At 32.9% G+C, this 17,028-nt stretch overlaps 1 protein-coding gene across 6 annotated transcripts; it reads left to right on the top strand.

The window, feature by feature from the left end:
* Positions 1-7,274: 7,274 nt before the first annotated feature.
* Positions 7,275-16,078, top strand: LOC129313525 (uncharacterized). Of its 6 annotated transcripts, XR_008593991.1 has the most exons (13): positions 7,275-7,606; positions 9,916-10,104; positions 10,231-10,284; positions 10,515-10,625; positions 10,895-10,957; positions 11,062-11,316; positions 11,558-11,704; positions 11,790-11,817; positions 12,156-12,226; positions 13,134-13,193; positions 13,276-13,365; positions 13,715-15,655; positions 15,756-16,078. XR_008593991.1 is itself a non-coding variant. In XM_054956726.1 (12 exons), the coding sequence occupies exons 1-12, from the start codon at positions 7,391-7,393 to the stop codon at positions 13,781-13,783; spliced, it is 1,350 nt and encodes a 449-aa protein (XP_054812701.1). In that variant the 5' UTR covers positions 7,275-7,390; the 3' UTR covers positions 13,784-16,078. The 6 variants fall into 6 exon arrangements, 5 of the variants coding, with proteins under 5 accessions (XP_054812701.1, XP_054812703.1, XP_054812700.1 ...); XM_054956726.1 differs by having other exon boundaries at positions 7,275-7,603; positions 13,715-16,078; XM_054956728.1 differs by having other exon boundaries at positions 13,350-13,365; positions 13,715-16,078.
* The last annotated feature ends 950 nt before the right edge of the window (positions 16,079-17,028 follow it).

Genomic DNA, 17,028 nt, shown 5'->3' with positions numbered 1-17,028 from the left:
ATATATAGTGTTGGCATAAATTGTGTGGCTTGACTGAATGGATTTCAATTTGGCCGTTAAGTGTAACATCCTGAGTTTTAATCTGGTGCTTAGTTACTAATTAAAGGTAAAATTAAATGGATTAATTTAATTAATCATGTTTTTGGATTGTTAATGGATGTTTTAAACCATTAGGTAGCTATAGGGTTGGGCTAGGATGGAGATTGGATTGGGACAAGATGGCATGAAAAAGTGAGTTTATTCACTGTGTTACATGTTGTGATTTATACACGCTGCATTGTAGTGCATGACACTAAAATCATAATATTAAGTTGTGACTCAACTTTGAAAACAAAAGGAAGATTTGAAATTTAAAGGACACAAGGGAAGAGAAGAGGAGATGTGCTAAGGCTTGACTTAAGGTGATCTTAAAGGTGGATTTTTACCATCACATACTCAGGTAAGCTTCTCATCACTCTTCTTTATTTCTCATCTTAATTTCTTGAGAGTTCAGAATGGGGAAGTTTTGAAATAAGTTAGAAAAACTAGGAATTTTTGTATTACATGTTGCATGTGATTCCAATAGCTTGGTTTAGGTTTTTTAGACATAGAACGAGTGACTTTGTGAGGTGTGGTGGTTGGAAAGGAGAATTAAGATGAGCCCTAATATGAATCTAAGGTTTTGGGGTTTCTTAAGTGAGTTATGTTGTAATTATGCTTAATGGGAATTAGAAGTGATGGTGTGAGAAAAATATAGCTTGGGCTAGCTTAACTGTAAGGGTTATAAATTGAGGAGTGAAATTGGGGAGAGTTTTAGTTAAAAGGTATTTATGTTAAGTTGCAAAATTAACATATAATACCTATTATTGTAGATTGAGGTGCATGAAATCTTGTTAGGGTTCAAGAGGAGATAGCAGCAACTTTGTATCACAGGTAACCCTTTTAGTGATAAAAAGGTTGAGGTAATTGGATAATTTGTATTATTTATTAGCATGCAAAATTGATTTACAAGATTATTTATATAAGTTTAGAATAAATAATATATATATAGGTTTTGCAAAAGTAGAGTGTTTTTGGAAAAAAAAAATTAAAGTATTTGTATATGAGTTGTTTTTAAAAATGAAAGGTAAAGACATTTGTGGGGGGAGATGTGTGTGTTTTAAATGGATATTAATGTATGTTAATAAAAAGGTTAATATGAGGATGAACATATATTTGGATAAGTGGTGAAATGAGCATGATTATATATAAATAATCTATGCATGATCTAGAATTGATGTGTGGTGCATGTTAGTAAGGGTAGGAGTTCACCTTAGTGGAGATAGTGGAGAATAAGTTCATATGGCATTATTGACACCTTAGGATATCAGGTGCAACTTATATTCTCTTTAATGCCTGAAATGGTGAGGTGTTAGAAATTATGCTCCTTAGCATCTATAAGATGCGATATTAGAGTAACACCCTAATTACTTATTATAGGAGGAATTTGTAGTTCAAAAGTAATTTAAGACACCTTGGCTAACAAAAATAGTTTAAGACACCTTGGCTAAGCTTCCTTTCCATGAATGATGAGCTTGGATTGGACATATGTATTGGTCTTGTAAAAGCCTATGAGTTCAATTGGGAGTATTAGAGGATTGGATGAGTAATGGTCATGCATTATACTATGGCGAATTTATTTGTACAAATATAGGTGTCTATGCATGTTAATTAATAATGTAGATTATTTTGATTACTGTAATTTTTATCTCACCTTGCGGTTACAGTTTTACAAGTTTGGAGCTAGACAAAGTATAAGGGAAAGAGCCAAGGAAAGATTAGCTTGATAGCTATTTTGTAATGCCCTATGTAATTTTGAATGTGTACATATTTGTAAACATATGATATTATGAGTTGGCAATTAAGAATACATATCATTTTAATGGTTGCACTTGTATGATATTGTAGGCATGTCATATTTTAGTCTAAGTATGTATATGTTGTGAATATGTAGTGATTTTTGTGGTAAATAACTAAAATACTAATACAAGTACAAAAGATATTATATATATCCGTGTTGATATATAAATTTAGTATGTTATATAGTGATGATTTGACTAAGCAGCGATTATTTATGGTATTATGTTATATGGCCTTATTATGTTAAATCGGGTTTAAAGTGATCAAATCTTGTATTTGAATTGATGTTATGTGTTTGAATGATTAACCATGTATATAATGATCTATTGAACTTGGTTCAAGCCCTAAATTCGATTAATGGTATTAAGTTTTTGATTTGAGTACTAAGATGCACTAAAATGATTTGAAACTTGTACTATTAGTTAGATTTTTGAACAAGTTTCGTGAGGGTACTTAAATTACTCCAATTATATCAGATGCAAAAATGGTGCATATTTGAAGCTAGGCTAGAAAAGCTGTTATGACAATGCACGTGTGCCATGGCACGAGAAGCATATGTCATGACATATAGTATAGAGGCAAGATCTTCCTTCTCTATATCACATAACGTGGCGTATGTATCACTATTGCGAAATCTGTGCTTGAAAGTGCAAAATTGACATTTTGGCCTTGTTATCTTGTAGCTTGATTCTTGTTTTATTTTTATGCTTCTTATGATGTTTTAAAACAATCTATTTGGGTTCAAACAATGATTTTAAAGGGTTTTTGGATCCCAAACTAATTTCAAAAGTATTTCTAGATTATTTATTATTAACCTTTCTCTGATTGTATATATTTAGGAGTGATTTAATTTCCTCCTATGTGCATAATGAAGTGAGTGTTGTATGATGATTTATGGGAATATCAAAGTAGACATTACATTAAGCATGATATGATAATGGAATTTTAACCAATGTAATGCTAATGAGCATGAACATAGACATGTGAATTAATGAACATGAGCATAAGAATGAGGGTATGTGTTTAAGTCAATACTTGGCATAATGATAAATATGAACAACGATAAGTTGAGTTTGATGATTGAATTGTAATAGGTGCTTAAATGGAAGCTTGGAATTAAGATAAGTATGAATATATGATTATGCATAAGGTTACATATTGGTTATGTATTCTTGACTTAATAGTATGTACTTGATTATGAGATAAGTTAATCAAGTTTAAATTTATGACAGGATATTGAATAACATATGCATTTTGCATGATCATGGATGGGTAGGAGTTCACCCAAGTGAGTAAAGACAATATAGAAATTTCATTTGCCTCTATCAAGATTTGTGCACGGTAGTTGGCGTATTTGATTAAAGTGCCTTTATGTCCATTGTCCCTTGGGAATGACATGTGTGAGCATGCCACCTTTCCTATGAGGGATGGGGGAAGTTGGGCAACTATGAAACCTCAAAAATTCAAGAAGCGAGAGTTCATGGTCCAAGAGTGGGAAGCATATACCTTAGTCAGGTAACTCTTAATGTAACATCCTGATTTTTTTTAGATAAAAAAAATTGTTGTGAAATTTAAGTTTTTATTTAAAAAAATAAATAAATAATAATAATAGAAATTTATATTATTTGAGATTATTCAAAAATAATAATATGGTTAGAAATTTAATTATGAATTAAAAACTTAGGTTTAAAATTATATAAGAAATATTTTGTTAAGATATAATTTTAAGATTTAAAAAAAAATTATTATGTGTGTGTGAGTTTAAAAAAAAAGAAAAGAAAGTAAAAAAAAAAGAAAGGGGGGTGTAGAAGTCCCACATCGGTTAAATGTGGGATGAGGAAAGGATTCCTCATGTATAAAAGAAAGCGAGAACGTGCAGGGAAGGAAGAAAAGAAAAGTTTATGTAATTGTGAAAATTGCAACTAAGGGCCCAAGATGCAATTTAGAGAAACTTGCAAGTAATGGCCCAAAGGTTTGAATAATTAAATTCAGACCTATAGTTTTTTTTTAATATAATTTTGGGACCCACAATCCCATTTTTATATTATTTTTCTCTCTTCCTCTCACGTTGCTCGGCGTCTTCTTGCAAGGGGGGATTATTTTCTTTTTCTTCAGGTATGTTCTAACTTTCCTGTTTAGATTAGCATTTAAAAATTTATTTAATTACAAAATTAATTTTATAGTTATTTTCTAAATAATATTAGCTTTCTAGTGATATGATTATTTTGTAGGATAGAGTAAATATTCTGATTAGGATTTTTCTATATGATAGTTAATCTGAGATGTAGGGATAAATTATGATTATTAAATATTTATTTAAGTATGAATAGTATTTTTGAGGTTATAGAAAGGTGATTTGAGGCTTCAGGATAATTCTAAAATTTTTAATTTATTTTTGGACTAATTTTCAGAATATAGAAGGATGAAATTATGATACGAGAAGTGATTTAAGGATAAAAAAAATAGTTTATTAGGGTACGAGAATTTTAGAAAAAGAATTTGGGAAGTTAAATGAGGCATAAATCTTAAATTAGTATTAATATGGATTATAGATCTAAGACTTTCTAATTCTTTAAATTAGAGTTATTTATTTTAATGTAAAATTAATATATAGTATTGTGAAATAATTATGTAGATTATATTGACAAAGATAGTGGTAAAAAAAGAGTTGTGAAGGGGAACTTGTTATTCAAGACACAAGGTAACCATTATTAATGTGTTGTGATGAGTGTGTTTGTGAATGGTTATGTGTTGACTTGTTGTTTGGAAAAACTATGAATTATTGAAAATAAATACTATTATATACTTATTTGAAATTATTGCCAAGTGGGTCAAAAATTTATTTTTATTTATCATGATGAGATATTATTGTTCGGATATATTTCTGTTTGGATATTTGAATGATGCATGACTTATCAGGGTATTTTAATGTATGGTGTTAATGGGAATTTCTGTTCGGTTAATTATAACTACGTGGTAAACCCTCATTGGACCCAATGAGTGGCATGTCGCTTGGTCCAACTCACCTTTGGCCAGGTGATTTGGCGTCCGAGCATGGTGAAAGGAGGATATAAGGTGCAGTCATGCAATTAAATACTTGTTCGATTTGTTTGAAAATATTGTTCGGTTAAATTTTGTGTGCCCACTTAGCAATCGCATGATTAGTTACAACCACATGCATCATTACATATTAATTTTTGGTTACTGGGACTTTTAAGTCTCATTCCCCGTGGTTAATATTTTTACAGGATCGAGTCCGGCCGAGAAAGCACCAGAGGTGTAACTATGGTGTATGAGACACCATTTTTTTACGTTGCCTCTTATTTTGAATTATACAATGTATCTTGTGCCAACTTAAAACATATCTTCTTTGTGAAGCATGTAAACTCTAATCCTTTTTATTAAAAGTAGTTATATGACCAAGAGGATTATGTCTGTCCTTCATGGTTTTAATTGCCTTTTTGGATATTTTAAGACTTGCGTTATGTCTTGGATGTATCATGGTAAGAAAATTTTCTACCATGATAATGGTTTTAATAATTTGCGAAAAATCAGTCTGTAAGTTTTGAGGGTGTTACACTTAACAATTAGAGAGTACGCTTAATGCAATCACACGAGTTAGTCTTATATGATTTGATAGCACATGAATTCAATCAACAGATATAAGGGAAGGAATACGGATGGATTGCATATGATCATGCGTTACTATTGTGATTGAATTATGCCATGTGATTAATGATTAATAGTTTATGATATATGTTGAGTGTCATTAGGATGTTAAATGTGAATCTTTTGCTTACATGCTTATATTACCATACTTTTATGTACTTGAATTTATGTGCTTTGATTGTTGAGATTTTATAATCTTACTCCCTATGGTTGAATGATTTTAGGAGACAATCTAGCTAGGAGCAAAAATGGAGGCCTTTTAGGCTAGAGATGCAAGAGTATAAGTCTCTAGCCTAGTTTATATGTAATAATTCAAATATTTATGTTTCAAACAATAGGGGTTTGTTCATGTCTAGCTATATTTCATTTACATGTGCCTAGCATTGACTTGGGCAATTTTTGGTATTGGTTTTCATATGATTTTTAATAATAAGGCCTAGCATGCAAGGTGTGTGTTATGAATGATGATTAATTATAATAGCATGATTTGTAGGTGTGCATGTTGTACCTGACTATTCGTTATGCTTGTTGAGATGTTTATACTTAAGGTTTGTGGGGTAGACATTTGGTTGATGTGATTGTAAGTTTGACAATCATTAATTCTAGTTTTGAGTATCCATGATCCTTATTTGGTATCAGATTAAGGTAAAATTGAAGCCATTAATTAGGGTATTTAATTATTTACATGTGGATGCTTGGTTCACCTTGATCGAAGATCACAACTGAAAATTTGGCATTCTAGAAGTTAGATTTTAATTGCTTTTATATCTCTATCAAGGTGTGTGTCGCGGTGGAATGCCTAGTTGGTTGCAGCGGATGTGGTTGAGTACTATGGCCTCTGTGCCATCAGTTACAACAAATACATGTTTAGCCATGACAGATTGCTCTGTTTTGTGAAAATGATCTTTTCAACTTTTGTTTAACTTGTCTTTAATGCTCAAAATTTTTTCTATGCGTTCACACAATTATTAATACTCTGATTTCAAGTGATTTTTCTTAAGGGCCTTAATTCTTGTTTTCAATGTATATCATGTTGGGATCTCATTTGTTTAAAGTATTTTAAAAAGAAATCTTGGAAATATGCCAATAGTCAAGGTTAATCATTTTTATTTTCCTTTAGTACTTTCTATCATTGTAAATTGGATTTAATTTTTTTGGGTACCTTTGCTAATTTCTTTAATTGTGCTAGTGAAGTGGTTAAGTATGGATAATGTTGAAGAACATTACATTAGGTTTAATTTTTTTTAAATAACAATATTGATACAAAAAATTATTAAAAATTAATAGTATTAGGGTTAAATGATTGAAAATATACTTTATAACATAAAAAGATTAAATTGATATATTATGTAAAATTAGGTTATTAAAAATATATTTTAACTTTCATTTTAATATCATGTTGTATGATTACTTTTCATTGGATTAGTTGATGAAATTGAATGTGATTTTTACCAAAAGTAAATACATAATTTTTACAATTGAATATTAGATGGCCAGATGTTTTTTGAATAAAAATTCATACCTCATATATTCATAAAAACCTTAGCAATAAATATATAAAACAATTTGAAATTCAGTCCTTTGAAATTAATTAATTTTCAGTTAATGACAAAAAAAAGTTCAATGGAATTATGAAAAAAGAATTATAGTGTGTATTTTCAGGCAAAAACAAAATAAAAAAAAAAAGAAAATGGTATGAGTACTGACGATTATTGCCAGCAAACCTGTTCGATACGCGGCACTTGAAAGTAGAGAGCCAGAGAATTTGAGCAGTGCAGATAAATATTTGTGTCTTCAATCTTCACTACGCTTGCTTCCCTGGGCATCTCTGGTATCAGCTGCAATGGCGAGAGCGGCCTGCAATCACTTTATCCCCAGTTTAGTGCATCCATTGAAGTCGACCCTCTACAGAAATCAATCTCTATTCACCGGAAACTCTCACTTTACAGGCATTTTTGGCCATCGGCGGCGCTTCTCTTCATCTAAGATAAGCATGAGCCTCAGAGCCGGTATTGTTGGTCTTCCCAACGTCGGGAAATCCACTCTCTTCAATGCCGTTGTTAGCCATTCTTATCCTTTCTTCTACTCTGCCATTGTGTTTCTGTGTTTCCAAAATTGACGAGAAACTCTACTAATAAGGAATGCAGCGTATTTTTAAAATTTGGGTGTCCATTGAAATAAGGGAGCTTTCTTTTCTAAAGTTCCTTTTTTGGCTATCCAGTGTGAAGTCTAGCTCATTTGGTCAATGTTTTCGTTTTATTATGATTGAACTATGCTTCTCAGTTTACTTTAGTTTACATGGACACTACCGTAACTCTGCTTGTGTACTTAAATGAATTGAATGAACTATCTTTGACCAGACCTCATCTATTTTCTGCCTCAGTCTTCTGGATAAATAGAGACTGCATTTCTAACCATATTAGCCATGCTGATTCTCAATAAACCCCCCGGCCCCCCCTACTGCGAATTAGTTATTCTTTGTTCCTGAAATCTCCAAATGGTCCCTGATTCTTATTTAATAGCAAAGTTGCACTTATATTTGCCTTGAATAGTTCCCTGTGGATGTTTACCTACCTCATTGAGAATTATATTCTGAACTTTTGATACTGCTAGTTCATACCATTAATACTACAAAACATCAAAGTGGTTTCTCTTTCATGTTGCTTCGTGTTTATGACATACTCCCTCTGGTCCCTATTATAAGCCACTTCTAATTATCTCACCAAAACTAATGAGAGGTGATTAAGTTATTAATTTTGTCTAAACATAGAATAAACTTTCAATTTTATCCCTATTTAAATGAATTTTTTTGAAAAATTTGCATTACATTTTTCTCTCATAGTTCATTAGTTTTAATAGGGGTAACATTGGAAAAAAAAACATAATTAATACCACACTAAGCGCCTTATATTAGGGACCAAATAATTTTTTCTAAAAGTTGCTCTATAAAGGACTGAGGGGAGTAGTGTTTACATGAGAAAGAAAAAATTGTTCTGTACATACATACTGATTGACGATTGTTGTCTTAGGTTGAAGATAAGCTAACCCAAAGTTGATATAGCTAGTTCATTATATTCATCCATGGAACTGTACTAGTCTGGAAGACTATCAAGAGGGCTTGAGTTAAGAAAACTGGAAAGAAGCCCATGGGAAGATCGTGATAAAATAATAAAAGTAGTGCATATGAATTGACAATAGTAAGGGCTAAAGATGATACAGTCTTATTCTTATTTGAAGAAGAAAGACAAGAGAGAACCAAATGGTGTAGCCAAGTGCTTAGGCTATAATCTGAGTTGGATGGAAAAGGAGACTGTTGAATGGCCTTGACGGGTGTTCCAAACTACTAAAATTAACATGCACCTTATTCCTGTTCACAGTCCATAATCATGAAAGATACAAGCATCATTCATATGACATAATTAAAAAGATTTAATGGAAGAGGAATAAGATAGAAATGGAGAGAGATATAGATCATGTCCTGCAACTTCTGATAGCAAAGCAAAAATGACTTCAATGCAGCTTTCTTTCCATTTTCTTGGTTCAATTTTCCAGCTTTATTACCTTGCAAGTTGTTTGGACCATATTTGGTGTGCTGGGCTTGAGAGCTCTGACTTGAATCCCAAAAGCCAAGCCAACACAAGGTTCACATGATGCAAGCAAACGATTTATGTTTACTTTTTCTTGTAAAACATTGAGACAAATTCTCCACGTGATCCTGGCACTAGAGATGTAATTAGACATAGTTCTTGCAGCAATTGTAAAGAAAAACGCAACTGTTCCTTTTTCCTGGTCCTTTTTATATCATCAAAAACTTTTAGAGCACCAGATTATTATATCGTTGCATCAGAATCCTTTAAGCAATTCATTCTTAACACCCTTGTGCATATGCTTTAGGAGAGATCGAGCTTATAACTTGATGCTTTAGTAGTTGTAGATGCCCTATGAGATTGAAAAGAGGTTGCTGAAGTTGGACTCATCTGCAAAAGAGATCTAGGCTACAATTTTGGTTATGTTATTTTATTTTTATGCATAACTTAATCTAAAAGATGAATTCTCTCTGAAAGCCATGAACAAGAATGTTATGCTTTATTGGATAATATTTAGAGATTTCTTTGCCATACTTATACAAGCAACTTGCCAGCAGGGGTCTTGTACATCTGTATATTACCAACTATCTAACAAAGTATAATGACCATCTTTTAAAAAATATATACATAAAACAAAAGTGATATTAGTTTCTCCTAGTTCTGATAAATTTACTTGATGCCACTGGTTGTTGTATGGATGTCCTATGAAAATTTTTCTGTCTTGCTCTTACTGCTATCATAATCCATCAAACCTTGATATATTGTGATCATATATTTCTAGGTTGAAAATGGAAAGGCTCAAGCAGCTAATTTTCCTTTTTGTACAATAGAGCCAAATGTAGGGATCGTTGCCGTTCCAGATCATCGTCTCCAGGTGCTTTCTGATCTCAGCAAGTCTCAGAGAGCAGTGCCAGCATCTGTAGAATTTGTAGATATTGCTGGGCTAGTCAAAGGTGCAAGTCAAGGAGAGGTATTCTCATAATCTCTCTCCTTTCTAGCTTTTATGTGTCATTGAAGACTTATTGTCGATCTTATTTTTATAATTTATCTGCATTTTTTCCTGCTATGAGTTTGTTACTAATTACAAGTGTTTCAGGGGCTTGGTAATAAGTTTTTGTCTCATATTCGTGAAGTTGACTCTATACTTCAGGTATATCTTACCATTTCCTTGACATTGTTACATTGTCATCATTGCTACTATACACATTATTTTGTAAATTATCTTTCATTTGTTGATGAATCAAGCACTCTTCTTTGTATTGCTTATCAGAAATGAAGTTTGGGAAATCTTGAATATCTTTGATAAATGCAGGTTTTGATGAACATTATTTTTTATTTCGTGAGTTTATATTGTTATTTATCTATTGATTATTGCATTAGGTTGTGCGATGTTTTGAGGACAATGACATTGTTCATGTGAATGGGAAAGTTGATCCCAAGACTGATATTGATGTCATCAACTTGGAGCTTGTTTTCTCAGACTTGGATCAGGTCAGCTTATTTAATTTCATTATTCTCTTCTTTAACCACCTTTCTGTTCCTTTAGAACATCCAAGATTATGTTAGTGGCTAAATAACTTAAATTGTATTTGTCTTGATTGTATATGTATTATATATTTTCGGTTTTTTGGGGGGTGGAGGGCATTCATTTGGAATTTTGGCTGTCTATTTGTGTAATGACACCTTCATTTTATGATTTGCTATTATTAAATCAACTAGAGAACTAAAGAATGGAAATTCTGTTCTTCTATGAAATGCAGATTGACAAAAGATTGGAGAAACTAAAGAAGGGCAAGGCAAAAGATTCTCAATCTAGACTCAAGGTAACAGTTGTAGAGTGCAACTATCCCTTGTGACTTTTCCTATCCTGTTAATTGATGGGATCAAGATATATTACTAAAATTAATTTAGAACTTCTTGATTTTAGGAGGAAGCAGAAAAGTCTGCACTAGAAAAGATCCGGGAAGCACTCATGGATGGAAAACCTGCACGCTCTGTGACCTTAACAGATTTTGAAAGGGATGCTGTAAAGCATCTCTGCTTACTCACCATGAAACCTGTCATATACGTGGCCAATGTTGCGGAATCTGATCTAGCTGATCCTTCAAGCAATGACCATGTAAAGGAAGTCATGAATCTATCATCTGAATTGAAATCAGGAATTGTGACTATTTCAGCACAGGTATTCATTTACGAAGTGAGCATTGTAGCTATTACCACTGTTCAGGGCATCTTTCTTGTGAGTCAGCGCATTTGTATGAAATGGTGCTGGGGAATTTATCTAAAGCTAATTTCTGGAAGTGCAGTGGTTTGTCTGCATCTTGTAAGTTAGTGGGGGAAAGAAGACAAAATAATGAAATCTTGAGTCTTGATATTGTCATTGTTGATAGGTTAGTAAGCTGAGATTATTCTTTGTCTTGAAGGTTGAAGCAGAGCTTACTGAACTACCAACTGAAGAAAGACAAGAATACTTGAAATCTCTTGGTGTCAGTGAAAGTGGTCTTGGCAATCTAATTAGGGCAACCTATAACCTTTTGGGGCTTCGAACTTACTTTACTTCTGGTGAGAAGGTAAGAAAAAAGCATGGAACATATATTTGAATATCATAACATAATTTACTTAGAAACTGATTTTTTCCCTATAATGTGTACGCAGGAAACAAAGGCATGGACAATACTTGCAGGTTGGTTTTGTTTGCATGTGAGCATGCTAATTTACATTATAGCAAAATGTTACTGTCATTGGCTTCAGCCTGCTCTGAGCATCATTTTCAAATAATTGGGAATCATATAAATTTGACTGATTTTTAACATGAAACTTGTTTCATCTACTGATGTAATAAATATATACCATCTAATTTTTCATTTATTGACCGTTTCTTTGTTTAGATGACCTATTTTATTAAGTAAGATCATTGATAGCTCATATTCATTATAGAATATTGGTAATGATATATAGTCACTGCCAAGATTGGAGTGCTGTTTTTTTTTTTTAAATATTTCTATGCCTCTATTTTTCTAGGAATGACTGCACCTCAAGCTGCTGGAGTCATTCACTCGGACTTCGAGAAAGGCTTTATTCGAGCAGAAACAGTAAGTAACAGGACAGGATATAGTTCTGAACTTGGGGTGATACGTTGGAACATACAATCTGGCATTGCAAGTATCATAAAAGTGAGAGGCCCTCTGGTATATCATATGGATAGTTCAAAAATAAAATAAAATAAAACCAAGGTAGTTGTAATATTCGGATATGGGACACCTGATCCATTAAGTCTATAGAAAAAGACTTAATAAACTGTCAGTAAAAGTTATACATTTTGTTAAGGGGCTAAATTTTAAACCGAAATGCAAGGTGGTCGCCAATCATCTTCAGATTACCATTTCATGGAACATTGTTGAACATCATAACTCTTTAATCAGTTACAAATAATAGTTGTGACTAATTATTTCTGAGTTTATTTACGCCATGACCATTGGTATTTCAGAACTCTGGGTGTGGTCTTCACTGTTTGTTCAGGTGTTCCACGTGTGTGTGTCATGCCAATTACCAAACCCAAGATGAAATGCCATTGTAACTGAATGAGATACAGGGAAGAAAATATATTCGACTTAGTGATCAAAATCCCCCCCCCCCCCCCGGGAGGTGGGGGTGGGGGAACTAATCCAATAGATAGCTAAAGCATAATCCTCACTGCTTCACATATCACGCGCAGACAAATGCATATGACTTTCAACAATAGTGTTTCTAATTGGACAATCTTTCAGTTCTCTTGCTTAAAAATTCAGTTCTTCTAGTTGATGGTTAGTAATAAACCTGCTTTAATTAGATCGATTAAACTTTTGCTCTGAATGTCTTGGAATTTACCTTGACAGCTATATCTAATGGTTTTAATTCTTCTTAAATTATGCATATAGGTGTATAATGTAGGAAAGGGCTTGCTTTTATGCATATTTATGCTGCATTGACACCTTTATTTTCGATTCAATTTTAAATTAGGTGTCTTATGATGATTTTGTTGCATCTGGTTCACTTGCTGTAGCAAGAGAGAAAGGACTTGTAAGTTGCTTTTTTTTTTTAAGCAAATGATACATAACACTTGACTATCTATCTTTTATTATTTTTTTCTTGGCTAATCCAGCTTTGTAAATACTCTTTCATCTTTGATGAGATTTCCTGTAATAAGAGTCAAACTTTGGACGATTACTTGCCCAGGAGGATCAATATCGGGGTATATCAGTTTTTTCTCGAATGATTAGTGCGATTGAGATTTAGCATAATTCAACATCCATTACTAAATTGCATCATCTTTATATATGTATTTCTGGGAAAAAAACAACACAAAAAAAGGTTACTGTATGTGAGACTTATCATCTTTACCCTTATCATGTTTTTTTATTTTTGTCTCGTTTAGAATGTAAACATTCACTTACGTCATGTAGAAGATTTTAGATTATCTTCAGTTATTCATTCTTTTGGGGGGGGCCTGTACAAATTCATGAACTAGGAACTATTTTGAATTCTCCTGAACAATTGTTCTAATTTAATCTGAACATATATATATATATATATGTTTGCAGCTGAGATCTGAGGGTAAAGACTACATTGTACAAGAAGGAGATGTCATGTTGTTTCGTTTCAATGTATGATAGCACTTGCTGCTATCAAGTGAGGATCAACAGGGAAGTTGATATTTAATGCACAACGACAGATAGGGCATTTTTTCAGCCAATTGCTGAGTATAGATTTGAAAGGCATTCTTATTGTTGTATTTTTGGAAAAATTCTGAATTTTCTTTTTCGTGCAAGGAGTGTATTAACAGCAGAACACTCGATAGTTATTTGTTTAGTCTTCTACACATGCTTAAAATAGATATGAATATGATGTTTATTGCATTACTTCCAAGTTAACAATTAGACCTTTCAATAGTAATGTAGGGATATTAGAAGGTGATATCTTTTTCTTATTTTATATTCGAATATTTTATTTTTAATTATCTTTTCTGCACTCAATATCCTTGCTGTCACACTGATGTGATTTCCTTGCTTCCAAGTAATTGAATGCTCAATGCTATTATCTGTCATCATTTATTAATTTTGGCTTGCTTAGCTAAAAATATCTGAATCTCATCAGTTACGACTTAAAACCTAAGCTTAAATGGAGTTTTTTATGTGCTTAAGCACGTTAAGCTGGTGCTGGGTCGTATTTTATTGCCCTCCCTTGAAAACTATTTTAGGAATGTTCAAACTCTGAACAGAAAATTTTGGTAATCTGTAAAGATAGATAGATAGATAGACAGAGAGAAAATGGCATATGTCAGCTGTTTACGCACACTAATTTATCACACTTTCACAGTTTAAAGTATGTAGAAAAATTCACCCAAAAAAAAAATTCAGAAAAATGTAATTATTTTTAAGAGCAAGTCTATTATTTGATTTTTACAAGAATTACTGTTAAATTAAAGTTTTATTACAAAATAATGTAAAACCACATTTTCTTGATTGGGTTAATAAGTATTAGAAATAATTATATTTACTTATGTATCTGTTACAAATAGTAATTAGTGGTTATGACCAACCCAATTTAGCTAACCATGGTTAGGTTCAGTGCTTGAAATATATATATTATGACTACAGACTAATACTCATATATTGAAGTAATCAGATCATTCTCAAAAGTCCTATCTACGCTCTCTCTCTTTCATGGATTATGTTCTCTTAAATCCTTCATGGTATCAGAGCAGCGATCTATCTTAGACATGGAGAAGACAACTGAATCATCTCATTCATCGATGATGAAGACTCCTCGCAAGATCGTGGTCTTTGCTTCTCAAAGTGATATAATCACTTTTACTCATTTGATTACTGTGAAGCTTGACGAGCACAATTATCTCTGGAAACAACAAATTAGCACTGTAGTTCACGGTCATGGTCTTGAGCATTTTATTGACAAGAATGTCAAACCACCAACAAAATATGTTGCCATTGGTGACGCCAATGATGGAGTCCAACCTAATCCTAATTTTCTTGGGTCTTGGATGTCTTGTTCAATGTTTGAAGCTACGCTTACTCGGATCATTGGATCTGAGTCCTCTCTCCAGATTTGGGAGTGAATTCAGACGCATTTTGGGGCCCAAACGAAGGCCGAAGTGTGCCAATTGAAAACTCAGTTAAAGTCCACAAAGAAAGGTGATCTCTCTGCCAATGATTATCTTCTCAAAATCAAGGGGATTGTTGATGCTCTTGCTGCCATTGGACATCCAATAACTGAATCAGATCATATTGAGCATATTTTTGATCATCTCTCTTAAGATTATGATCCATTATTACGATACTTACTACCAGAATAGATCCGTACATTGTTGATGAGATTGAAGCTGAGTTATTAGCTCAAGAAGCTAGGATTGAGAAAAATAAGAAGTCTATTACTGAGAGTGAATCTTGTTCATCCCAAGAACTCTTCTCGTGGTAGTCATTCTAGTGGTAGCCATCATGGAAGAGGATACTCCTCTAGATCTAATGGTAGGGGTGGCTCTGGCTTCAATGGTTGTGGTGGTCGATCTAAAAGTTTTGTGCCTTGCCAGATCTGTACTAAGCCGGGTCAGTTTGTTGTTGATTGCAGGCATCATTTTGATGAGGAATTTTAGGCTATGAGCTTCGACGATAAGCATTTAGCTGGTGTTGGTCATATTGCAAATTTTGCTACTACTGATCTCTAATTGATCTAGATTGGCACCTTGACTCTGGAGCTACAACTCATGTCACTCGTTCATGCAAGAATGTTGATGATAAGTTAGGTGATATCAACTCTAAATTAGTTTTTGTTGGTAATGGTGCTGGTTTGTTAGTTCATTGTAATGGACATTCTACTGCTTCTTGTGCTAATTACCATCTAAACATGTCTAACATTCATCAAGTCCCTTCTATTACCAAAAATTTGCTCAGCATTTTTCACCTATGGGATGATAATGAGATATTAATTACTTTCTTTTCCAATGCTTATGTTCTCAAGGATTTGCGAACTAATATAGAGTTCTTTCGAGGTACTACAACTACTGGCCTTTGTCCTTTATGAGAAATTCTCTATTAGATTCATCATCATAGACACCATTCATCATTTTCAGCTTTGGTTACTTCTACAACAAATACTGTCCCTTCTTATTTGCCTTGTAATTTTGATTATGCTTCTTTGCAAAAGTCTTTTTCCAATTTTAGGCTTTGGCATAATAGGTTAGGGCATTCGGCCTCTCCTATTGTCTCTTATGTGATGAAACTTTGTAATGTTCTTGCTTCTAATAAAAGTGTGTTTGACTTTTGCAAATCTTGTTGTATGGGCAAAGCACGTAAACTTCCTTTCTCTAACTCTTAGACTGCTTACACTACACCTTTCCAACTTATTCATACTGACATATGGGGTCCTGCTTCACATAAATCTCTGCAAGGTCATGTGTATTATATACATTTTGCTAATGCTTTTTCCAAATATACTTGGATTTATCCTATGTCTGGAAAATCTAATGCTTATGATATCTTTCTGACATTCAAAAAGATGGTTGACTTGCAATTTAATGCTAAGATTCTTGCTGTACAATTTGATGCTGGTGTTGAATAAATGAAGATTGGGAAATATTTGAAGGAGAATGGCATTCTACATCATATTAGTTGTCCCTATACTCATGAACAGAATGGGATCACTAAGCGAAAACATAAAACCATTGCTGAGGCAGGTCTTATATTACTTACTAATGCTTCTTCTTGCTTTTCCTTGTGGCTTAAGGCTTTTCACATTGCTGCTTATGTTCAGAATAGGTTACATACTAAAATTCTTAAAGTGCTGTCACCATTTACAAGGTTCTACAATAAAGCTCCTGATTACACTCATTTGAGGACTTTTG

The sequence above is a fragment of the Prosopis cineraria genome, unplaced genomic scaffold, assembly GCF_029017545.1.
Source record: "Prosopis cineraria cultivar Desert tree isolate PC_DT_omini unplaced genomic scaffold, ASM2901754v1 PC6, whole genome shotgun sequence".
Lineage (NCBI taxonomy): Eukaryota > Viridiplantae > Streptophyta > Magnoliopsida > Fabales > Fabaceae > Prosopis > Prosopis cineraria.
Note: the sequence above shows the minus strand (reverse complement) of the source record. Positions and strands in the feature narration are given on the sequence as shown.

Bases quoted from the DNA above. Each gene is read 5' to 3' on its own strand.
- LOC129313525 (XM_054956725.1), top strand. From the start codon at position 7,391: ATGGCGAGAGCGGCCTGCAATCACTTTATCCCCAGTTTAGTGCATCCA. The intron at 10,626-10,894 runs GTCAGCTTATTT...TATGAAATGCAG, and splicing joins TTTTCTCAGACTTGGATCAG to ATTGACAAAAGATTGGAGAA. The intron at 10,958-11,061 runs GTAACAGTTGTA...TCTTGATTTTAG, and splicing joins ATTCTCAATCTAGACTCAAG to GAGGAAGCAGAAAAGTCTGC.